Source organism: Poromitra crassiceps (assembly GCF_964638095.1).
Source record: "Poromitra crassiceps genome assembly, chromosome: 21".
In the NCBI taxonomy this organism is placed as follows: domain Eukaryota; kingdom Metazoa; phylum Chordata; class Actinopteri; order Beryciformes; family Melamphaidae; genus Poromitra; species Poromitra crassiceps.
In genome coordinates this window covers 13912637-13938096 of record NC_139638.1, presented here as the reverse complement: position 1 = coordinate 13938096, position 25460 = coordinate 13912637, and the positions used below count along the sequence as shown (strand labels likewise).

General features: G+C 45.5%; 1 protein-coding gene across 1 annotated transcript in view; it reads left to right on the top strand.

Moving 5' to 3' along the window:
• col27a1a (collagen, type XXVII, alpha 1a) overlaps positions 1–25460 on the top strand; it is a gene marked incomplete at its 5' end in the record, with an annotated part of 167936 nt that overhangs the window by 108848 nt on the left and 33628 nt on the right. The window contains 13 exons of the mRNA XM_083657807.1: positions 119–172; positions 1479–1532; positions 1721–1765; positions 4531–4584; positions 4673–4717; positions 4840–4893; positions 5342–5395; positions 12302–12355; positions 14228–14281; positions 21934–21987; positions 22485–22529; positions 22716–22760; positions 23680–23733. Of these exons, the coding sequence (XP_083513933.1) occupies positions 119–172; positions 1479–1532; positions 1721–1765; positions 4531–4584; positions 4673–4717; positions 4840–4893; positions 5342–5395; positions 12302–12355; positions 14228–14281; positions 21934–21987; positions 22485–22529; positions 22716–22760; positions 23680–23733 (666 nt within the window). The remainder of the gene's footprint in view (positions 1–118; positions 173–1478; positions 1533–1720; positions 1766–4530; positions 4585–4672; positions 4718–4839; positions 4894–5341; positions 5396–12301; positions 12356–14227; positions 14282–21933; positions 21988–22484; positions 22530–22715; positions 22761–23679; positions 23734–25460) is intronic.

Genomic DNA, 25460 nt, shown 5'->3' with positions numbered 1-25460 from the left:
ATATATATATTATATTATATTATATATTATATTATATTAATTATATTATTATATTAACTCTGTACTGCTGTCTTATAATACACATTCTGTCTGGACACTTTTTCATTGATCAAAACAGGGTTTCCCAGGTGACATGGGACCACCAGGAGAGAACGGCCTTGAAGGACCAAAGGTGAGCAAGAAACATGACTATCATGCATGTCAAAACTTATCTACTCTTTTAAAGCAGCTACGAGCAAGATTTTCGATTGTTATTAAACAGTATAATTACAATATTGATGCATCACATCTTACCTATAATAGTAGCTGAGACCAAAGCCGTGTGAATCGGAGATTGCTCTCTTGATGATTATTAAGTCTGTGTCTGTCTAAACTCGTGTCACCAGGGGGCTCTCTCTCTCTCTCCTTACCGCCGGACCGGCTAAACCCGGAAGTGAAACGCGGAAGTGAAACGCAGCTGCCTGCCTTCACCCGTTCGCGCTGCCTAGCAACATACCATAAACAAGGAGAACGCCATGCATACTCTCGCGAACATCTCTCGTTATATTCTAACAGGTTTTTTGGAAGTTATTTTGTGGTTATGGCCGAAGTGGCTGCTGCAAACCGTTTCATTTCACTTCCTGATCTGCCCTGGCCACAGACAGACTAACACTGGCCGATTCACTCAGGGTTCAAGCGAGACTACTCTGCGTTGGTATCGTCTACTATTAGAGGTAAGATGTGATGCATCGATATTAAATTTAGACTGTTTAATAACAATCGAAAATCTTGCTCGTAGCTGCTTTAATAATAATAACTAGAAGTGCACTCTGAGAACGCAGACTTTCGCCAAGGCCAAGAGTCCAGTCTGCTACTGAGTCAGATCCAGATCTGCTTCTTCAATGGCCCATGATGCACCCTTCCATGCATTTGCCATGAATATCGGAACAGTAGTTATTCCATAATTCTGCTGACAAAGAGATGGCACTATATATATATATATATATATATATATATATATATATATATATATATGTGTGTGTATATATGACTATATACCGGTAATATATTTTGGGGGTCGGGGGATATTCTCCTCCCATTCCCCCCCCAATTGTACTTGGCCAATTCCCTGTTAGGGTATCCCAGTTGTTGCTCTACCTACCCCCTCTGCCAATCTGGGAAGAGTTGTAGACTAGCACATGCTTCCTCCAAAACATGTGCAGTTGCCAGCCACTTCTTTTCACTTGACAGCGAGGAGATTAACTGGACACATACCCTTAATCCGGCTTCCCACCCGCAGACACTGTGCCTGTATGGACACCCAACCAAGCTGGAGGTAACACAGGGGCTCGAACCTGCGACCCTCGTGTTGGTAGGCAGGGAATCTACCGCTGCACTATCTGGAGGTTAACCCTAACCCTACCTAACACTATCTGGGCCCATAAACAGTTTCTTCTTACGTGTTACCAGTCATGTGACATGTTGTTCTACTCACCCAGGGAAAGCTAGGAGCCAGAGGTTTGCCAGGACCAAGAGGGGTTCCCGGGTTAGAGGTACGACTCACAGACACAGCCCACATTACAACACGCACAAAGCACAACAAGACACAAAATGTGATGTATGGCACAAACCCTGTCTTTATGGCACAAAACGTGATATATGGCACAAACACTGTCTTTGGTGCCAAAACATGACATCGATACATCAATGCTCATGACATCAATTTCATGTGTGTTTCCAGGGAGATGAAGGCCCTCTCGGACCACCGGGGCCGACAGGACTGGAGGTGAGTTGTGAGACTTGCTTGGCTGGTGGACAGGAAGCAGAGAGAGCACATGACAGGAAGCAGAGAGAGAGAGAGAGAGAGAGAGAGAGAGAGAGAGAGAGCAGATGACAGGGATCACTCAGCGATAGCTGCTTTGTGTTTAGGCTGAGCTCTTTATCTTCAGGCCGTGGACCTTCTCACTGTGTCACCTCTCTGGTCTCTTAACAAAGCCTGGGTGTTTGGATGTGTTTCTTACACAACAATCAAACCATGTCGCTCTGCATGCATTGATTATGTTCTCATTCATCCCCTTTATATGCTATCAATGCTAACACTGTGCAGACAGTGTCGTCCGCTGGCAGTCAAGACCCTGTTTCACTCCCTGTTTCACTCCGTGCCAGAAATGGAGAGTCCCTGCCAGAAATGGAGAGAGAGACAGAGAGAGAGAGAGAGAGAGAGAGAGAGAGAGAGCAGAATGGCTCTCAGTCCATGGAAACACAACTGTAACATGAATCTAATTCAACGCGCATGCTTTGCAGTACGACAAGCTAATTCATATTCAGCTGAAGAGCCTTGTAGTTAGAACAACGGAACACTGGCACGCTGTCAGCTGCCGGCCTGCGGCTCAGGCAACCTTATGTAACTCCATGAGAGCGAGAGGGATAATATCATGTGAAATTGAGTCTAAAGTCATGTTCAACTTACGTTAAACAATACATGGCCTTGTCCAAGTCACGTATATCTGAGTTTCACTTTAAGACTAGCTGAATCGCTTGTATGCAGTATTTATGCTGTCGAGGGTCATTGCTTAACTTTGATTAAGGATTGCAGAGTTTGTTGCACTGCATGGAAGTTCATTTGAAATTGACCTAAGGAAACAAGTAGGTCATTGTTATGGAGTTTTCTTTGCTTGCATCAGGCAGACGCTAGTATTATCCAACTCCAACAATACTTTTTAAATTAAATTAAATTAAATTTTTATTTTATTTTATTTTATTTTATTTTATTTTATTTTATTCATACTTTATTTAACCAGGGGAGTTCCATTGAGATTTTCATCTCTTTTGAAACGGAGCCCTGGCCAAGAGAGCAGCAAACAGAAGTTACAACAATACAACACAAAACCACAAAATAAAATGACAATGAATATATACAGTATAATATATATAGTAATAATATATATAGTATGAATATATACAGTATAATACAATATCAAGTAGAACAGCTACAAACGTCAGTTTTTAAAGACTGCAGCAGACTTTTAAAAAAAGCACCCAGAGGGTTGAAGCGATCCAGGTTTGCATCTTTCCGGAACCGATTCCAGAACCATGGAGCATAATAACTCAAAGCAGTCTTACCAAATTGTGAGGAAGGGTGAGGAACAGTGAAAAGTCATACATTCTGAGAGTGCAAGTTGCATGAAATTGTGATACGATTGAAATAGCCAAGGATTTCAATCCTTTAGCTCAGGAGGTAGAGCGGGTCGGCCAATGACGCAAGGGTTGGCGGTTCGATCCCCGCTCCCTCCCAACTGCTGTCGTTGTGTCCTTGGGCAAGACACTTAACCCTCCTTGCTCCCGTGTGTAGGCACCCTGCGTGGCAGCCTGCCGCCATCGGTGTATGAATGGGTGAATGTAGACTACCTACTGATTGTAAAACGCTTTGGATAAAAGCGCTATATAAATGCAGGCCATTTACCATTTACCATTTACCAAGGAGTCGCCCGATGATGGCTTTGTACATTAACCCATTGATACCTGATGCAGCATTTGTGTGTGTATCCCTTTAAGACTTAAGACTTTAAGTCTTAAAGGGATACACACACAAATGAGGGATATACACGCAAATGCTGCATCAGGTATCAAAGGGTTAAAAAAAGTGCCAAGGAAGCCATTATCGTATATGCGATACGATAATGAGGTCAGACTACAGGGGTCAGGGGTCAATACTATGCATATAGCTGGAGGCTGAAGATTTTTGCTCTCGTACAGTGAAGGACAGCATGCAGTCCCTGCTCTTGGCCACCAGGTGGTGATAACATCACCCAGTTAATAGCTGGATGAATTTATAGCTGACATAAATGGCTAGATGATGTTAATGGACTACAACAGAAATACAAACATTGACATCATTTCTCAAACACTTTATTGAATAATTAAGAAAACTTCAATGAGTCAAATACTTCTTTAAGAGTTTATACTTTTAGTCTTTCTCTTAGTTTCCCCTGTGTATACTGCTCTATTATTCCTTTCTTTCTTTCTTTCTTTCTTCATGTTATGTCAAGGAGACATGGTTTCACGTGGTCAGACCTCGATATAAATCTAAATCAGGTGATAAGAAGTCACAAAAACAGATGGCTGCGGTCAACCCTGGAGAAACATGTTTAACTATATATTTCACCGATGTCATATAAATTCTCATATTACTACACAAATCTGCTTTTACTGTGTGGTTCTGAATGAAATACAGTGCGAGTCTGTGCTGTCTCACGCAAGCTGCCAACCATTCTGGAGTAAAACGTTGGGCTTGTTGAGTCATTAAGTCTGGATGAGTTGGACATAGATGTTTCTGACCCAGAGTCGCTGCTGGTTAAAAAGCACTTGGCCCTGTCTTAACCCTAGAAATTGCTCTCTCTGCAAGAGGAACATTAACAGCCCCTGATTACTTGCACAGCCTGCCAATTTGCCATTATTACCTGTGCCGCTGCAATCAGCCAACTTCTCAACTCTCTCTTCAAACGTTCATCTCATAAGAAAAGCTCTTCTCCATGCTGTGTCCTTTTTCAGGGAACAATGGGAAGAACAGGTTTTCCTGGGAAGATCGGTCCAGAGGGAGTTAAGGTGAGCAAATAACAAGCTCTCAAAAAACATTATACACTTTGAAGTGATTGTTGTAAACAATTGACTAACACCACGTTCGTCCCCGCAGGGAGAACCCGGTATCACAGGAAACGTTGGACCAGTGGGGGAAAGAGTAAGGAACTCTGGCATGGCCACTTACTGTATAGAATAATTGCATTCTCTCAATCCATCCACCATCCATCCATACATCCATCCATCCATACATCCATCCAAACTTGAGTCTCTGTATTTCAGGGTTTGGTCGGTTTCATCGGACCTGTGGGAGAGACAGGACTGGCAGCAGAGAAGGTGAAATGGCTTGTTCTTTCCTTGCAATTTAATTTAATAAGAAGCACCATTCTTACCCTGCCTTTATAAGGGTGACTTTACAGACTGAATGTGGTGTATATGTATTCCTAGGGTGATCGAGGGGAGATGTTATAAGGGTGACTTTACAGACTGAATGTGGTCTATATTTACAGACTGAATGTGGTGTATATGTGGTGTATATGTAATGTGGTGTATATGTATGTATATGTGGTGTATATGTAATGTGGTGTATATGTATTCCTAGGGTGATTGAGGGGAGATGTTATAAGGGTGACTTTACAGACTGAATGTGGTGTATATTTACAGACTGAATGTGGTGTATATGTATCATTTATAAGTGTGACTTTACAGACTGAATGTGGTATATATGTGGTGTATATGTGTGTATATGTGGTGTATATGTAATGTGGTGTATATGTATTCCTAGGGTGATCGAGGGGAGATGGGCCTGCCTGGACCAGCTGGAGAAAAGGGATCAGAGGTAAGATACGAGGAATTACAAAATCAACTTGATGAAGAATCAAAGAGAGAGAGAGAGAGGGAGAGACAGAGAGAGAGAGAGAGAGAGAGAGTGCTAAGATGTGCAATGCAGTGCCCCCCCCCACCCTCCCCTCAAACAGAAAGAAAGGTCAGATGAGGTCTGGCGCCCCCTGTGGTTTCTCATGAAGGAGAGCCTAAGAAGTGGTCTTCTTACTGTGCAGGTTATTCCCATGGGAATATAGTGGAAACTGACATTAAGTCAATAGCAGCAGAATATGCAGAAGGGAAAAGCTCTGAAGATGACTTGGGGCCATGTTTACTAAGCGTTTGCATTACGGCAGAGAAAGCCGTGTCTGTGTGAGCTCTTCATCTCCTCTCACAACATCTGCATTGAAGAAGCTTGTGTGAGCTCTTCACCTCCTCTGGCTCAGCTGCTCAGAGTCACAGTCTGCTCTCTCACCTGTGCAAAAGGCGAGCCACACATGCACACTCAGTACATTACCTGAGCTGTAATGCCTCAGGTGTTCTAATTGGAAAATGGCAACATCCTTGATTTGCATATGGTTGTACTTACAGTAGTAAACCTCGTACTAATTATGGCCCCTAGAGTCGAGAAAGTGTCGTCTTGCCCCTAATCAGTGTTTGACTATGTGACAGAATGAGCTGTTAGTGCTTCTATCTTTTGCAGTAAAGTATTTATGGTAAATGGACTGCATTTACTGTACAACATGCCTACATTCACCTACATGCATCCAAGCTACCACGTCCTGGCGCAACCATCTGGAACAATTTGGGGTTCAGTATCTTGCCCAAGGACACTTCGACATGCAGACTGGAGGAGCCGGGGATCGAACCACCGACCTCTTTTATCCAAAGCGATTAGTGGACGACCCCCTCTACCTCCTCCTGAGCCACAGCCGCCTCTGCGGCTAACTACATTTATCTTCCATAACTGGAATCTTGTTTCTCTGTCACCAAATCAATATTTTTCATAGTCGTTTACTTCACAAACAGTCCTCAAAGGCTAACTTGAACAAACACACCTGGGGCCGGTTGCACCAAGTGGTCTTAACTATGCCTGGTCGTAACAGTCATCTTGACCGTCATTGACCGATTCTCTAAGTGGGCTCATTTTATCCCACTCCCTAAGCTCCCGTCCTCCAAGGAGACAGCGGACCTTTTGGTTTTACACGTGTACCGAGCACATGGCATTCCGTCTGACATTGTGTCCGATCGGGGACCCCAGTTCATTTCTCAGGTTTGGAAGGCCTTCTGTTTGGCTCTTGGTACGACTGTCAGCCTCTCCTCGGGTTATCACCCGCAGACTAATGGTCAAGCCGAGAGGGTCAACCAGGAGTTGGAGACCATGCTGCGTTGCACCACAGCTGCTGACCCCTCCCACTGGAGTTCCCAGTTGCCGTGGGTTGAGTACGCCCACAACACGCACCCCAACGCCTCTTCCGGCATGTCTCCCTTTGAGTGTTGCTTCGGTTTTCAGCCCCCCTTGTTTCCCTCCCAGGAGGAGGAGGTTGCGGTGCCTTCCATGCAGGCACATTTGCGCCGCTGTCGTCGCACGTGGAAGAGGGCTCGTGCAGCACTTTTACGTTCCTCTGCCAGGACGCAAGTCCAGGCTAACCGCCGCCGCACACCGGCCCCAGCCTATGCGCCGGGTCAGAGGGTGTGGCTCTCGTCTCGGAACGTTCCCTTGAGGGTCGAGTCCAGGAAGCTTGCACCCCGTTTTATCAGACCTTTTGCTATTGAGCGGGTTGTGAACCCTGCGGCTGTCCGCTTGGTTCTGCCTGCTTCTCTCCGTCGCATCAACCATACCTTCCACGTATTCCAGGTCAAGCCGGTACACTCTAGTCCCTTGTGCCCTCCTGCAGCAGCTCCCCCGCCGCCTCGGTTAATCGACGACCACCCTGCCTACACGGTCCGGCGGCTGTTGGACAGGCGACGCAGGGGTCAGGGGTCGCGGGTTTCAATATCTGGTGGATTGGGAGGGATACGGCCCCGAGGAGCGCAGTTGGGTTCCCCACCGGTTCATCCTTGACGCTGTGCTCATTCGGGATTTCCTTGCGTCTGATCGGGCGCCGGGTGGCGTAGAGGGGGGGGTACTGTTAGATGATGATGATGTCATCATTCCTACTATGATGTCATAGATCACTGATGATGTCGCAGACGGTGATGATGTCATGATTCATAAGTGTCTAAATCATGCCTCTCGGATGGTCTCCCTGGTGATGTCATAACACAAGGTGATGTCATATTCGGGATCTATAAAGGTTCGGTTCTGCAGGTCCTCTGCAGTTGTCCATAGATTCATCTCGCGACAACACTCTGCAACAGTCCCCAACCTTCGAACCTTGCAGACTCAGCTATCAAGTGCTTCAGCGTTTCTAGTTTTCGAGACTTCAGTTACCAAGTTTGTCTTGGCCATCAACTATCCGCACGTAAATCCACCAGTCTCACAGCATGCCTGACAACGTCGGTCTTAAGGTCCTTTCACATCAAGAGCGATGCGAATATACGGCACGAAATTGCGATGCGAGTTTTGACCCACCTGTCAATCACAGCCACAGATGTGTACACGTCGGAAGCGAATTTCTGAAAAATCGAACGTGGTTCGAAAAAATAAACACCGCAATAACGCTCAGCGAAACTTCGCCGTCGGTATGCACGGTTGCATTGACTGATATAGGTTCGGAAAATATTATTGACGTGCGAATTAATCGCACGAAAAAAACGTGCTCGGTGTGTAAGGACCTTCAGTCAAGACCAGTCTTTAGAGTGGATTTACGCCTGTTGCACCAATAGGGCTTACATCTGGTCTTAACTACGCTGGTCGTAGCAATGCGCGTCCATGTGAATTGCCGGGGAATGTGCCCCGATTGGCCCAAAAATGTGCCTCGCGCCGTCACCCACTACTGTATGTGTGTCACTACTAGGATGCATCCTACCCTGCTGCTCTCAGAGAGAGCTTCATGCAACCTTGCATCAAGTTATTTAGTATTGACTTCCTATGTTTATCTCTAGTGAGCTTGACTGCTTTCAACACAGAATGGAGGTTGTGTTAAAGGCCCTCTCGCACCCACCCATCCATACATTCAGCCATCTTTGCTTGTCTTCAGTAATAACAACGTTTTGTTTGAGTGTTTAGCTTTGTGCTCGCTGACACACACTCTTATCTTCATTCTTTCATTGTCTCTTATTTATTTCTGAGTTTCCCAAGACTGAGAATGTGTCTGTCCACTTGTCATAGTTGGCCTGACAGAACCTGGTCTAAAGCCCATCGCACACCAATCAAACATGCTACAATAACTGCCAATAAGAATGTTGGCAGTTGTTGGAGAATGTTTGATTGGTTCAAGATTGAATAGTTTATTGCCATATCAATTTTAAAATTGATTGGAATTTGTCTTGGCGTGTGCTCATAACAGACAAACAAAACAGCCGCAATGACAAACACACATCCACAGGGCAATACAAGTACAAGTTAACTACACATCTGTAAAAACAGATAATAAATAAATACTCAGTAAAAATGTCTATTAAGTGCAAAAACAGTATGCAATATTGACAGAGCAAAAAAATGGCAGAATAGGCACATGTGACTGGTGCATTAGTGGAAAGTGTGTGGTGTATTAAAAAGTGTCAAGTTAAATGGGGTTGTGAACTGAAGGGAGGAGTTAAGGGCCCTCACTGCTTCAGGGTACGAGCTGTTACGCAGACGAGTGGTCCTGATGCTGCGTACTCGTTTTCCTGAAGGGAGGGGGACAAAAAGAGCATTGGCTGGGTGGGAGGGCTCCTGAATTATCTTCAGCCAGCGGACACTATAGATGTCACAGATGCTTGGTGGGAGGGCTCCTGAATTATCTTCAGCCAGCGGACACTATAGATGTCACAGATGCTTGGCAAATCTTTACCAATGATTTTCGATGCTGTTTTCACGACCCTCTTCAGCTCCTCTCTGTTTTCAGCTGAGCATTGTCCTGATCACGACTCTTCTGGTTCCTGGCACCACAATGGTGGAATGAGCTCCCCAACGGAGACTAAAAACTCACCTTTTCAGGATAGGCCTGGACCCTTCTTCAACTAACATCTTTATAAAAATGATAATAATGTGACTTATTCCTATGGGCTTTAGTGTTTAGTGTTTAGTGTTTAGTGTTTAGTGTTTAGTGTGCCCCGTGTTTAGTGTGCCCCGTCAACCAGAGAGCCGAGAGGCTTCATTCACTATGGCTACCATCTACTGTCATGTTACATGTTCCTGCTGGCTGACAGCCAGCTGGACTCCTCTCTCTGAGGACTTAACCAAGCACACACACACACACACATGCACGCACGCACGCGCACACACACACACACACACACACACACACACACACACACACACACACACATACACACACACACACACGCACGCACGCACACACACACACACACACACACACACACACACACACACACACACAAGGAAGTGCACTGTTGGCCCTTCCTCTCTATTTCTCTCAGCTGCAAAATAGAAACAGACCCTCTGGAAAAGACGGCCTCATCCAAAAGCAGCAGAGCTGCTCATAATAGAGCTGAGCAGCAGACATGTAGAGCTCATAATAGAGCTGAGCAGCAGACATGTATAGTAAATTATTTATTTCAACATTACACATAAAACAACAACAGACAAATTGATTTCAACTCTCCTTTTTGACCAAAACATTTACCACAGACTGAACAATTAAATTGTTTCTCTCCTGTGTGAACTATCATGTGTCTCTTCAAGTCTCCTTTATGGGCAAAACATTTACCACAGACTGAGCAATTAAATAGTTTCTCACTTCTTTTTTTTTACCACAAACTGGGTAACTCATAACTGAGGTGCATTAGTATTCATCCATCCATTCTTCATTACTGTCATCAGTTGTAGCTTCAGAAGAGTCTGAATTATTGTTATCACTAGCTGCCAGCTGGTTGTAAACTACTAGCTGGATGTAGGTCCCTGGGAAAGTGGGTACACTTAAACACTTTTCCACATGTTCCACAGAGTGCTGAAGTAGTTCTCCTTGTCATACCTCGTTTTAGAACGGCAAAGGAAGAAGAGCCGTCAACAAGCCCACTCAACAAGTTGCATAGCTCGCCAATACACAGAAGACAAGTGAAAACAATGACAAACATGTTGGGCTCGTTTATTATTCATCCTTGCTGCCCGGTGCAAATTACATTCATAAAGTATGTGCGTTTGGTCGCAAAATGTCCGGAACAATAAATCAAACGCAAATTTCTCCACTGTGTTCCAGAAGTATGCGCATGCGCTGTTTAGTATCTCTCGGGCAAAAGCTTGGCCAAGGAGCTTGTTTTACTACCGCTGTCCGTGTTGGAATAAAATTGAACATTTTACTTGGGAGAATTTAGCAAGAAATGACTTCCTCTCAAAACCACACAGATACAGCCAGACGACGATACTCTCCCGCTGCAGAGAGAGGGTCTGGCAAGCAAACATACAGCCGAGCTGCAGCTGCAGCACTGGCATTCAGAGGCTACGTGCTTAGGTACACAGCACAGATTAAAATCAGAGGTCTAAAACACTGCATTAGAACAATTTAGAAGCAATTTATGAGAGAGACTACTGTTGTTTATGTTGCCCTAACGACATCATGTCAGCACAGATGTGTTTTATGCGATGGTGATTGCTTCTGTGGCAATCGGATCTTGATTGACACATTTGACAGGCAGCTGCATGTTTTCACGGAACGTCAGGCACAGAAATTCTTTCCGGAACCGAGTTCCGGACGGTTCCGGCCCACTTTCACCAGTGGTGGAGCTCATAATAGAGCACTCATACTACTGGCGTTTATGATTTGTTTTTTTGTGGAGGTACAGCATCAGAGCTGCCTACTCTGCAATAGGAACGTCTGAGTGAAAATAACCTCCATTACATAGTTATCCTTTAACAAATGGTCTGGCCAAATACTTTTTTCTGCAATTTCCCATCAGATGAAGGAGAAGGAGAAGCAGCCAAATGCAGTATGTTTGCAGTTGTAAAATCACCATGTCCTCAGTGTGTCGGTCTTTCTGCTCTGCCTGCTGTCTGTTCATGTTACTGGAGACGTCCTCCCCAACGCTCCGAGCACTTCTGCAGATGTGTCTCAAGCTCCCCGTCCCACAGCAGACACACACACACACACACACACACACACACACACACACACACACACACACACACACACACACACACACACACACACACACACACACACACACACACAGCAGTGCTTCACTGTGTGTCCATCTCACTAATGTGACCACCAGCAACCTATGCTCCTCTATTACATCTTCTATTTTTCTTTGCTGCTGCAGTGGTCCAGTTTCCCCTCGGGGATGATTCAAGTTTCATCTCGTCTTACTCATCTAATCATTCACATCGTGTGTGTGTGTGTGTGTGTGTGTGTGTGTGTGTGTGTGTGTGTGCGTGCGTGCGTGCGTGCCTGCCTTGTGCCACTGGAAGCTTTCCAGTTGATCTTGACCTCAAACATAGCCCTTAAATCTGGACATCAGACAGTTTGGAACAGGCTGATGTATTCAACACCTCTTGGATGTCAAGTTATCTTTGGAACCAAATTGATTTGGACGTAACTTCATGCCACAGATTCCAGACTCATATTGGAGGCATCAGAGGCTGTTGAGTTGTAGAAAGACAAATAACTCATGTTTTCTTACCATTACTGTTGTTTAGTTGAGTTAATCAATAGCCGAATGCTTTGTTGTTTCAGATGTGTAATTAATCGTGTGTGTGTGTGTGTGTGTGTGTGTGTGTGTGTGTGTGTGTGTGTGTGTGTGTGTGTGTGTTTGTGTGTGTGTGTGTGTGTGTGTGTGTGTGTGTGTGTGTGTGTGTGTGTGTGTGTGTGTGTGATAGGGTCACACAGGGACACCAGGTGAGAGCGGGCCTTCAGGACCTCCTGGAAGACCAGTAAGTCACCAGTCTTTGACTCTGTTTGTCCCTCCTCCCTGTCTATCACATCCAGCAGTGTTCAGCAGTTGATATATACAGTAGGTTATGAACGTACAGTAGGTGATCAGATATATACAGTAGGTTATGAACATACAGTAGGTGATCAGATATATACAGTAGGTTATGAACATACAGTAGGTGATCAGATATATACAGTAGGGGCATTTTGTCTCTGGAAACTATTTTTTATTTTCAGATTTGATTTTGTCCAGAGTTCTAAGAATGTCTGTATTGTATTGTATTGTATTCTGTATTGTACTTAGAGACATGACAGTGAAACTATGATCAAAACAGTCATTCTTCTACATTATCTAATTGTGTTAACTTCTTGTGAATTAAATCATGTTGAAGTTGAACAATTCATCAATTTGCTGAGGAGCCCCTGGAACGCCCTCAAGGACCCCTGGTGGTCCCCAGACCCCACGTTGAGAAGCACTGTTCTAGCCAATCCCCACTTTCAGCACAGGACAGTGGTATGCCCTGTTAACAGTCTGCAGCAGAACACAGGACAGTGGTATGCCCTGTTAACAGTCTGTAGCAGAACACAGGACAGTGGTATGCCCTGTTAACAGTCTGCAGCAGAACACAGGACAGTGGTATGCCCTGTTAACAGTCTGTAGCAGAACACAGGACAGTGGTATGCCCTGTTAACAGTCTGTAGCAGAACACGGGACAGTGGTATGCCCTGTTAACAGTCTGCAGCAGACCACAGGACAGTGGTATGCCCTGTTAACAGTCTGCAGCAGACCACAGGACAGTGGTATGCCCTGTTAACAGTCTGTAGCAGAACACAGGACAGTGGTATGCCCTGTTAACAGTCTGCAGCAGAACACAGGACAGTGGTATGCCCTGTTAACAGTCTGCAGCAGAACACAGGACAGTGGTATGCCCTGTTAACAGTCTGCAGCAGAACACAGGACAGTGGTATGCCCTGTTAACAGTCTGCAGCAGAACACAGGACAGTGGTATGCCCTGTTAACAGTCTGCAGCAGAACACAGGACAGTGGTATGCCCTGTTAACAGTCTGCAGCAGACCACAGGACAGTGGTATGCCCTGTTAACAGTCTGTAGCAGAACACAGGACAGTGGTATGCCCTGTTAACAGTCTGCAGCAGACCACAGGACAGTGGTATGCCCTGTTAACAGTCTGCAGCAGAACACAGGACAGTGGTATGCCCTGTTAACAGTCTGCAGCAGAACACAGGACAGTGGTATGCCCTGTTAACAGTCTGCAGCAGAATACAGGACAGTGGTATGCCCTGTTAACAGTCTGCAGCAGAACACAGGACAGTGGTATGCCCTGTTAACAGTCTGCAGCAGAACACAGGACAGTGGTATGCCCTGTTAACAGTCTGCAGCAGAACACAGGACAGTGGTATGCCCTGTTAACAGTCTGCAGCAGAAGTCTCTCCGAGCGTTATGAGAGCTGGCAGCCTCCCGCTGGAGCTGCATTACCCTCCTGCCAGTCAAAAGCCCAACACCTCCGACCAATTAGAAGTAGCCTCTGTCTCTGTTTCCAACACCTCCGACCAATTAGAAGTAGCCTCTGTCCCTGTTTCCCCTCCCTGCTCAGTGTGGCCAGCTGTGACGGGGTGCGGAGGCCACCGAGCCACCAAAACAAACAGATTCCAGAGCGGGCCTGTTAATTGGTGTGAGTGACAGATCTGACAACAAACCCCATAGTGTGTTCCCAAGGTCAGCCCGCCCCCCCAGGGTCAGCGAGCAGGGGTCTCTGTGCTCCGTCAGTTTAGACCTTTGTTTTATCTCTCCTTCCCCCTCTCCTTTCCCCTCCTCTTCTCCTATTCATCACCCTTTTATTTTCTTCCTCAGGGCTCCCCTGGATCTCGCGGGCCGATCGGTACCAGAGGACCCAAAGGCAGACGGGTAAGCTTTACGTTTCACACCGCATTTTCCTGCAACTTACCTGTAGTAGTGGAGTAGTCCATACACCGGGCAAATGGTCTGTCTTCATATACATACATGACATGACTATACTGTGTGTGTGTGTGTGTGTGTGTGTGTGTGTGTGTGTGTGTGTGTCTATGCATGTGTGTACACCATGTGGCATTGCTGTCATCGAGCCATAGAGGAAAGTCTAGCAGGGCACAGAATGAAGTGATATGAGTGACGTCATGTGTGTTGTGTTGTTACTGGACATGGCTGCTTGCACATTCTCGGGGTCAGAGTGACAGAGAGAGAGTCTGTTTCATCCTTTTCACAAGTCACAGCTCATTATAACGGCTGGAGGAGCTCCAGTGATAAAACAAACAGCTCCATCAAAAAGGAACAATGACTAGTTACAGCGAGGACCAGCTACATGACAGTTCTCATGTAGCTGGACCAGCCGTACGTTGGTCCAGCTACATGACAGCACCAGCCGTACGTTGGTCCAGGACCAGCCGTACGTTGGTCCAGCTACATGACAGTTCTCATGGAAAATCTGACCTGGCTGTTGTTGATTATAGTGACAAGCAGCAGCTGTTCTGGAGGCCATTTTGCAGACAGATGTACTGTCATGGATTTAGGGAAACAGGCTGTGAAATGATGGTCGCCATTTTTCCGTGTTAGAGCCAGAAAAAACAAGACTTGACTGTAAACATTAACCTTGATTGAGTACAGTCATAAATACATTTTACAAGTTCCTATTAAGAATAATTATACTGTAGAAGCCTCTCTATGGTGGCCTAAAACATTTGTCATAAGAAAGAGTAGGACACTAGGTGAACTAAATGAACTGTGTGCTACATTGTGTTCAACAAAAGAGATGACACCAGTTAGCACCCATTACTCTTACGGCTCTCTAACCTTGTGAGGCAGCTGGATTCACGTGAGATCATGAGATCACGATGACAAGTCCATCTTGTCACGCTCCAATCTATTGGTTTGAATCTGAACCACTAGTGGTCCGCACCAATCAGCGTCCGCCGTCCTATCAGGCAGCTAGAGGCGGGCTTTGGTGTGATGCCAGCGAGAGCGATACCTTGATAGACGTGATAGACAGATGGTTCAGCCAATCATCTACCAGGTATTTTTGAAAGTGCCCGCCCTTTGAAACTGTTTCCCAAGCGACTAGTTCCCAGATGATTCTGTGAAAACAAACCATCTAGTCCTTTTTGGGAGGAAATGAAAACAAAAGCAAATTTCATTTGGAACTTTTACCCGGCTAAATATTAAATCCAGACTTTTGGGATCAGATCAAATTGATGGAGGTGCTCAGGTACCGTTTTTAGACCTCCCCTGCTCAGGTACCGTTACTTACACCTCCCCTGCTCAGGTACCGTTACTTACCCTGGCCAAACTAATACCATCTAAAATGGCTCAAGTTGGGTTGAGCATGCAGTTCATTATCTATGGAGCAGCAGCAGATTGATGACATTGTCACAGATTCAAGTCTTACTTCTCTCCTGTTTCAGCTTTTGAGAGAGACCATAAGAATAACATGCAGTCTATGAATTCTTCAATTCACAGTTACATTACATTACATTACGTCATTTGGCAGACGCTTTTATCCAAAGCGACAATAACACATTTTTTTGTCAGCAATAGAGCAATCAACTATGGAGCACAGTCTATGACAACTACAACTTCTGAAGGAACAGTGGTACAAGTTTAGGTTAGTGGTACAAGTTTAGGTTAGTTTTTTTTTTTTTTTTTTTTAATAAGGAAAGAGAGAGAACGAAGTTAGATCAAGAAGGGCCCAGATGGAGCCTGAAAAGGTGTGTCTTTAGTCTTTTCCGAAAGATCGGCAGTGATTCAGCTGTCCTGACCGAAGGTGGAAGCTCGTTCCACCATTGAGGTGCCAGGGACGAGAAGAGTCGAGATCGGGATGAGCGACTTTTGAGCCCCCGTAGCGAAGGAGGGGCGAGGCGACCTGCACTGGTGGAGGAGCGAAGGGAGCGCTGAGAGGTTTGGAACCTGACCATGGATTGCAGGTACAGGGGAGCTGACTGGTGTACTGCCCTGTAGGCCAGTACCAGTGTCTTGAATTTGATGCGGGCCGAGATGGGAAGCCAGTGGAGCTCCTGGAAGAGGGGAGTGACGTGAGAGAATTTGGGTTGGTTGAATACCAGACGGGCTGCAGCGTTCTGAATGAGCTGAAGCGGTCGGATGTCGGTGGCAGGTAGGCCGGCCAGGAGCACGTTGCAGTAGTCCAGGCGAGAGGAGACAAGAGACTGGACCAGGAGTTGAGTCGCTTCTCTTGTGAGAAAGGGACGGATTTTGCGGATGTTGTAGAGAGAGAACCTACAGGAGCGTGCTGTAGCAGCTATGTTGGCAGAGCAAGACAGCTGGTTGACAAGGATCACCCCAAGGTTCTTAGCTGTTTGGGAGGGAAGTACAGTGGTGTTGTCAATGGAGATGGAGAGATCTGCGAGAGGGCAGTCTTTTCCTGGGAGGAAGAGTAGCTCTGTCTTACCAAGGTTGAGCTTGAGGTGGTGGGCAGACATCCAGTCGCCAATGTCTTTGAGGCATGCAGAGATGCGAGCCTCGATTTGAGTGTCGGAGGGGGGGAAGGAAAGGAAAAGCTGGGTGTCATCAGCATAGCAGTGATAAGAAAAGCCATGAGAAGAGATCACATAGGCAAGAGATCTGATATAGAGAAGGAAAAGTAAGGGGCCCAGGACTGAGCCCTGGGGGACACCGGTGGTAAGAGGACAGGATCTGGAGAGGGACCCTCTCCATGAGACCTGGTATGAGCGGTTCGAGAGGTAGGAAGCAAACCAGGAGAGTGCAGAACCTGAAATGCCGAGGTCAGACAGAGTGGAAAGAAGGATTTGGTGGTTGACTGTATCGAAGGCAGCAGACAGGTCAAGGAGGACAAGAACAGAGGAGAGGGATGAGGCCTTAGCAGTGTGAAGGGCCTCTGTGACAGCAAGAAGAGCTGTCTCAGTGGAGTGAGAGGCCTTGAAACCGGACTGCAGAGGGTCCAGGAGGTCATTTTGGGAGAGATAGAGAGAAAGTTGTTCGGACGCTGCTCGTTCGAGGGTTTTGGAAAGGAATGAGAGAAGAGAGACAGGTCTGTAGTTGTGAATAGCAGTAGGGTCAAGGGAGGGTTTCTTAAGCAGAGGCTTGACTCTTGCAGTCTTTAGAGCAGGCGGAACAAGACCAGAGGACAGAGAGGAGTTAATGAAGGTAGTGAGGAAGGGAGATATGTTAGGTGAGATGGTTTGGAGGAGAGAGGAAGGGATAGGATCGAGGGGGCAGTAAGTGGCTCGGTTCGAGCTGATGAGTTTAAGCACTTCATCAGGAGAGAGGGGAGAGAAGGAAGGAAATCCAGGGACAGGGGGCCGAGGAGCAGGATTGGAGTCGGGAGTGTTAGTGAGGGTGCCTGGAGGATGGAAGGAGGAGCTGATGTCATCCACCTTTTTAGTAAAGAAGGTTACAAAATCATCAGCAGAGAGGGAGGAGGGAGGGGGAGGGGAGGGAGGGTTGAGGAGCGTGGAGAAGGTGGAGAACAGTTTACTGGGATTGGATGCAGAGGACTGGATTTCAGAGATGAAGAAGGAGGTTTTTGCTTTGGAGACAGCATCAGTGAAGTTGGAGTGGATAAGGTGGTAGGAAGAGAGATCTTCAGGGAGATGTGATTTTCTCCATTTTCTCGACAGTTCATCGACAGAATTAAAGCTGATCCATGGAGAATGAATTTGGATCATAGAAAAAAACAAGGTGATGATGATGGATGTTATGACGATGGCAGGATTGCACGGATGCAGTTGACAGTAGAGACAATGTTTTTGATGCCAGAGTAGCTGTTTGGTGCATCGAATGGAAAATGCTTCAGCTAGCTACTGCTGGCAATAAACAAGAGTCATTCAGTCTCTCCCTGACATGCTCTTGTGGTGTGCAGACCCTGTCTGCAACCTTTCTCAAAGCCTTCTAATAGACGTCTTTTATAGCTGTGGTCCATCGACTCTCCATGGAGCCAGCTGGCAGGTGGGATGAAATAGCATTGAGCTTCTTTGTCTGGGCTCCATAGGAGATGGGCCTGGCTGTGTTTGGCCTGGATACACTCGCATGTCTCAAGCTGTGTTTTCAATTCATGCTCATGTCAGCAGCTTCCGCTGCCACTAAATCTGCCTGCTGCTCCATGACCTTTGACCTATACTGCGCAGTCCCAGCCAGTCCATACCTGAGTGTAGCAAGGCAGAAGACTTCAGGTGGTTCTACCACACACAGACTAGTTGACTAGCCGACTATCAAAACCACTAGTCGACACTGTGCATCAGAGTCGACTAATCGCTCATCTGTGGTTTTAGGAATATAAATAAATAAATAAATAAATACATTTAACATAGATTTCAATCAACAATCATTTTCTACATGATGCCATGTTAAATAAACATAATTGAAGGTATTCAGAAGTTGTTATTGCAGTCAAACGGTCATATCTCCAGCTCAGACAAGTTGCTGGGGTTTAGGCTCATTTGTAAACAGCCTCTCAGAGCCAATCAGGACTCTGCTATTTCACACACCTCCAGGTCGGTCCCGCCTACATTAGTTAACCCTTCACTGGCTGTTTTTGAGGACTATTTTCACAACAACTGATCATTTTTATTGGGTGAAAACAATATTATATTTCTCCTGTGACTAATCGACTATAGTCGACTACTTTTTGGGAGTAGTCAATGTCTACTAAAATGCAGTAGTTGTGAATGCCCTAGCCTTAGCCTAGCCTAGCCTAGCCTAAGCTAATCAGGCTATGTAAACGTAAGCAGTGGGTAGTAGCTAGCCTGGGTAAACCCATCCCCCACGTGACCTGCTCTCAGACCTGTTCTCAGTCACTATGATAGTGACTGGGAACTGAGAGAGCAGGTCACGTGGTGGCTGGGTTTACCTAGGCTAGGTAGTAGCTACCCCACACAGGAATCTTAATGAGTGCTGCTCATCCTGCTCTATATATTAATAGGCAATACCAGTACCAATACCCTTATAGTTACACCGATACCAATAGCGTACTTCATTCAATACTTTTTTTATGAATTAATTTATTTTCAGACTCTACAGGTGTTTAGTATAGCCAGACTTTTGAACATTTTGGTGGCATCTCGACACGCCGAACTACCAACTCCATCACATACCGCACACTCGACCTCACCACCACAGTCTGTATGGTTGTAGCTGCTGCGTACGCTAGTGGGCCCGTCACACATCACATTAAATCGATTAGAGAAGCGAGCTTGTGACCGGAAGGTCGTCGGTTCAATCCCCGGGACCGGCAGGATAAATCTGGGTGGGGAAAGTGAAAAGGCAGCGCTTGCCCCTCCCTCATTACCACCACTGAGGTGCCCTTGAGCAAGGCCCTTATCCCCAACCGCTCCAGTGGAGCTGATCAGTGGCCAACAGATCAGACTGTGGTTGTACTGGTCAGCTTCCAGGTATGAATGTGTGTGTGAATGTGAACAGGGCACTCCTGAAAAAGAGAGCATTGCTCTCAGTGAGACTCCCCCTGTATAAATAAAGGTAAAAAAAAAAAAATATATATATATATATATATATATATATACATATATACTGTATATATATATATTAGCCAAGCATGGCCCACAGAGTGTCACATGGCCCACAGAGTGTCACATGGCCCACAGAGTGTCACATCATTGGTCCGTCCCGAGCACAGAGGAGGAACCTTCTTCAGGTGCAGGTGCAGAGCAGATGGACTCTGTTGGTCGGTCCACTGCCTCACTCCCATTTAGTATCACTGCTCATTGGCCTAGTAGCCTTTAAGCACTTTACATTGATCATGTTTGACAGGTGAGCCCATGTAACCGAAACAGCCAGACTGTTCTGCAGGTGTGTGTGTGTGTGTGTGTGTGTGTGTGTGTGTGTGTGTGTCTGTGTGTGTGTGTGTGTGTGTGTGTGTGTGTGTGTGTGTGCGCATTTAAGTGTGAACAGCATGTTTCTGTATCTGTGTGTGTGTGTGTGTCTGTCTGTCTGTCTGTGTCTGTGTCTGTCTGTCTGTCTATCTGTGTCTGTGTCTGTCTGACTGTCCTGATTTTGGTGCTAAAGTGCAACTCAGAGAGACCAGTGACCTCTGTAGATTAGAGCTGCAGCAATTAATCAATTAGTTGTCAACTATTAATTAATGAGCGGGTTTTTTTATGGGAAAAAGTCAAAATTCTCTGAAACCGAATATCTTTGGGTTGATTACATGATGACATTTGATTACATCATCTTGGGCTTCAAAGAAACATTGATCGACATTTGTCAGCATTTTCTGACATTTTATTGACCAAACAACAAATCGATTAATCGAGAAAATAATCGTCAGATTAATCAACAATGAAAATCATCATTATTTGCAGCCCTACTGTAGATGAATTTAGTGCCATGTGTGACACCTTGCACAGAGGCCAATAGCCTTTTCTTTTAAATGGACTGCCGCCTTCTTATCTGGCTGATCTCCTGCAGCATCATACTCCAGCTAGAGCTCTGAGGTCCACTAATCAGATGCTCCTGGATGTTCTGAGATCTGAGGTCCACTAATCAGATGCTCCTGGATGTTCTGAGCTCTGAGGTCCACTAATCAGATGCTCCTGGATGTTCTGAGCTCTGAGGTCCACTAATCAGATGCTCCTGGATGTTCTGAGAGATCTGAGGTCCACTAATCAGATGCTCCTGGATGTTCTGAGAGATCTGAGGTCCACTAATCAGATGCTCCTGGATGCTCTGAGATCTAGGCTCCAAAACAGAGGTGACCGAGCCTTTGCGGTGGCTGCTCCCAATCTTTGGAACAGCTTACCTTAAGTCGCTGCTGAAGACTCATCTCTTCTCGCTAGCTTTCGCTTCTTGTTAGCGTCTGATTCGAGTTGAGCTTGACACCTGCGACCCCATTTTGATTGTGCCTAACTCTGTTATTATTTCTATTGTTCGCTTTATTATTATGACTCTTTATTAAACATGTTTCTGTCTATTTGATATTTTGTATAATGAAGGCGAACACATTATTATGGCTCCAAATACCTTGAAATGGCCTGAAAACACGTTTCCTGCAGTTTCAGAGCACTGGGAGACTTTGGTCAGTCATGGTTGTGTGCTATAGAAATAAACTGACATGATGTAGTATTTCGCTCAATCAGACTCACACACACACACACACACACACACACACACACACACACACACACACACACACACACACACACACACACACACACACCAACACCAACATGCACACACACACACACACACACACACACACACCATTATGCACATGCACATGCACACACACACATACACCAACACATGCACATACACACACACACACACACATGTACACACACAAATATGTATTTACCGCTCATTGACTGTGTACATAGTGTTACATAATGTACCTTCTGGAGCTATTAATGGTGACACTCAGTTACACGACTCTGTTTATGTTGTGTCTTTCTGGCTGTGTTACAGTGACCTCTGACCTCTGACCTCTGTTGGTGAAGTGACACTTGTCTTGTGTTACAGTGACCTCTGTTGGTGAAGTGACACTTGTCTTGTGTTACAGTGACCTCTGTTGGTGAAGTGACACTTGTCTTGTGTTTCAGGGAGCAAGAGGGCCTGACGGTCCAGCAGGAGAGCTGGGGTTAGAGGGCAAGACGGTAAGAAGTACCAGGGGGTCAAGGGTCACTTCATCACCTGTGTTAAACCCAGTAAGGTGTAAAGGCCGTGGCTTACGAGTGTATAAGGCAGATCTGTATTCATCCAATATAGCTGAATGGACACAGTGACCAGAAATGCCATAGGAAAAGCATTGCATTGATTATGTATCAAATTAGGAATTTCCCTGTTTCTATATAATGCTGGAAACATTCAAGTACATGAGACTGTGCAGAGACACAAGAGGAATGATTGGACTGGAATAAAAAAAATAGCTTTGAATATTTCATTTTCCCAAACAAAGCCCATCCGTGAGGGGCATGGATAAATCATAAAGATTCTAGTGCCTTAAACACCGTTGATCCAAAACGCACAAATAGACACTTAGAAGAAACGCGTGTTGCTTCTCCAAACAAATGGCATGCTTCAGCTCCCCTGCAGCCATCAGTCAAGGCAGGGAATATACATCACTTTCTCACATCCCTCTCTCGCTCCGCAGGGTCCCGACGGTCCTCCAGGAAAAATAGGTTTCCCTGGACCACAGGTAAATCACTGCTGCGCTTTTGTAGTTTTCCACTCGTCTCTCATATATTCTTGCTGCTTATGTTCCTCTGGAGAGGACTGATTTAGAGGCACTGCATGATGATGCCTCCAAAGACTAAGACCCCCGTCTCAAGCAACGCATTACTGTGAAGGAAGCTTCCAAATTAACCTTTTTCTGTCACTCCAGGGAAAGATTGGAGAGCCGGGGGAAGCTGGGTCTAAAGGTTTTCCTGTGAGTACACACACGCACACGCACACGCACACACGCACACACACACACGCACACACACACACACGCACACACACGCACACACACACACACACACACACCAGCTGATATGCAGGGAGAAACCACATACTTACACCCATGAGACAACAAGACTTAAAGTATAACTGATGGTCCCAAAAGTCAAGCCTCATATCTCTGTGTTCTAGTCCTCTATGCATATAGTATTCAATGTAATGCCAGACCTGTGCATCCATACTGCAAATGGCTGAAGATGGTGCAAGCAAAAATATGTTGTTATTTTAATGTTGCCAACTGTAAACAGACCAGACCACAAGACGTTCTGCTGCTGCTGCTGCTGCTGCTGCTGCTGCTGCTGCTTGGTGTTCCAGTGAACGCTTTAAAACAGCAATGAATACGTTTTGTGCATGTATGATGTGTGTGTGCGTGTACTAGGGATGCACCGATCCACACTTTTTCACTTCCGATCCGGTTCCGATACCTGAATTTGGATATCTGCCGATACCGATATTATTCCGATACCGATATTTTTCTTGAATATACAGCATAGGCAAAGATTTGGCCAATTAAAGATCTTTTTTTGAAATATACCTTGCAAAAAGCAGACAAAATTAAGAAAATATACAAGGCAAAGAAGGATACTATTATACATGGGCAAATTACGGCCTGTGCGGCCCGCGCTGGAATTGCAAAATATATATATATATTCCGATCCAATATCGGTATCGGGTAAATAAATAAATATATATATATATATATGTATATATTTATTTATTTTTGGATTCCGATCCGTGAATTATGCCAGTATCGGCACCCGATACCGATATTGGATCGGATCGGCCCCATCCCTAGCGTGTACTGTATGTCTATTCTAAACTAATTGATCCCTCCCCTCTATCTCCAGGGTGTCCAAGGGCCCTCAGGACCTCCAGGGGACAAGGGAATAGCTGGTGAACCGGTAAGACCCCCATCTTCTTTCTGCTATCTGTGTATGATGTCTTGTTATTGCTGTTGTTGTGCTGGTGTGTTGGTATGTGTGTGTTGACTGGGTAGGGACTGTGCTGCCATGTTTCTGTTTATATATATCATATATTTTTAACTGTCTATTAAAGTAGATGTTTCATTAAAGTCCCTGGAAGCCAAATTCAGAGATGTGTTTCTTAACACCTTCGACATGTTAGAAATGAGTTGCTGAAAAGATGTGAAAAGTCTTAGCATCATCTAGCACTGAATTTTGGATTTACCGTAAATTCCGGACTATATGACAATGGAGAGACTTAGTATGGCCCCTCCCCTAACACTATAAAGACTTAGTATGGCCCCTCCCCTAACACTATAAAGACTTAGTATGGCCCCTCCCCTAACACTATAAAGACTCAAGTGCCTCTACCCTGGCATTTCAAAACATGCATCAGAATGTATCAAGATACGCAGCACTGGAGGGGGGAGGGGAGGAGGCGGAGCACTGGTGAGCACTTCAGCAGACACGCCCCCACAGTTTCAGAGCAGAAAATACAGCTTTTTTTCATGATTTTGAAACGTAATTTTACTTGGGCGAAATATTTAATTGTACAAATTTTGCTGCGTGGTTAACAACACATTTTTCTGTGGTGTGACAAACTCAAAACATTTATTTTTGGTTTCCAGGGACTTTAAAGAACATCAAAGTTCAAAGTCTCTTTCTCTTGTTTGTCCATCTTCTCAGCATCTTTATTCACCTTATTCACCACGCCCACTTTTTCTCTCTTCCGTGTTAGACACAATTGTATTTGTTCTTCCGTTTCAGCGCTAGTTGGCGGCCAATTTCAAAACAAAACGTCAGTATGAATGAAGTTTGCTACACTGCGGCCAACTTCAGTGACATGTTCATAGCGTTACTGCTGCGAGGAGCCGATAGCTGTACCCGGTCGGCATTTATCGTTAGTTACAAAAGCACGTCGACAGTGTTTTCTCACTGCCAGTAGCCTCCAGTAGCCTACAGTAGCCTCCAGTAGCCTACAGTAGCCTACAGTAGCCTACAGTAGGGGTTGACAGATACTAGCTAGTCCGACCCGTCACACAGCCAGCGCTCTCAGTCCTCACTGCTCGTTAAATATTTCTAAATAGGCGAAAAAAGATTAAAACTTTACAACAGTTTGTTTTTTTGGTTGAAAACAACTTTTTGGCAAGTCTGAAAATGACTACGGTAGGCGTCATCTACTTCCGTGTCTAAAATGGAAAGACGATTACAAAATGACGTCATGCAGAAGCGTCCTTATATGGGCAAATAATAAGGTGAATACTTCCCCCTGTGTCTCTTATCTCTTACCTTCCTCTCTCATCCTGCTCTCTCAATCACGGCCCAAACTTTCACAATCTTCTGCCTCCAACTTACCATCAATCCATCGTCAACTTTTTCCTCTCCCGTCTTCTAACCAACCTTACTAGATTTATTAGAAGCTCTTTGGGCCTGATTGTCTGTGGACAGCCCTGTCAGCACAGCCAGCAGCTAGTTTATAAGACATATATTACCGTCTATTAAAAACATATTAGCTTGTCTTCGATGTTTCCTGCGTGGCAGCCAGGGAATTGTCTCCTCCTTCACACATCTGTTCTGGAGTGGCAGGCAAGCATACAGCAAGCAGCAGGCTAGCTGGCTAGCTGAGACACAGCTCATACAGCAAGCAGCAGGCTAGCTGGCTAACT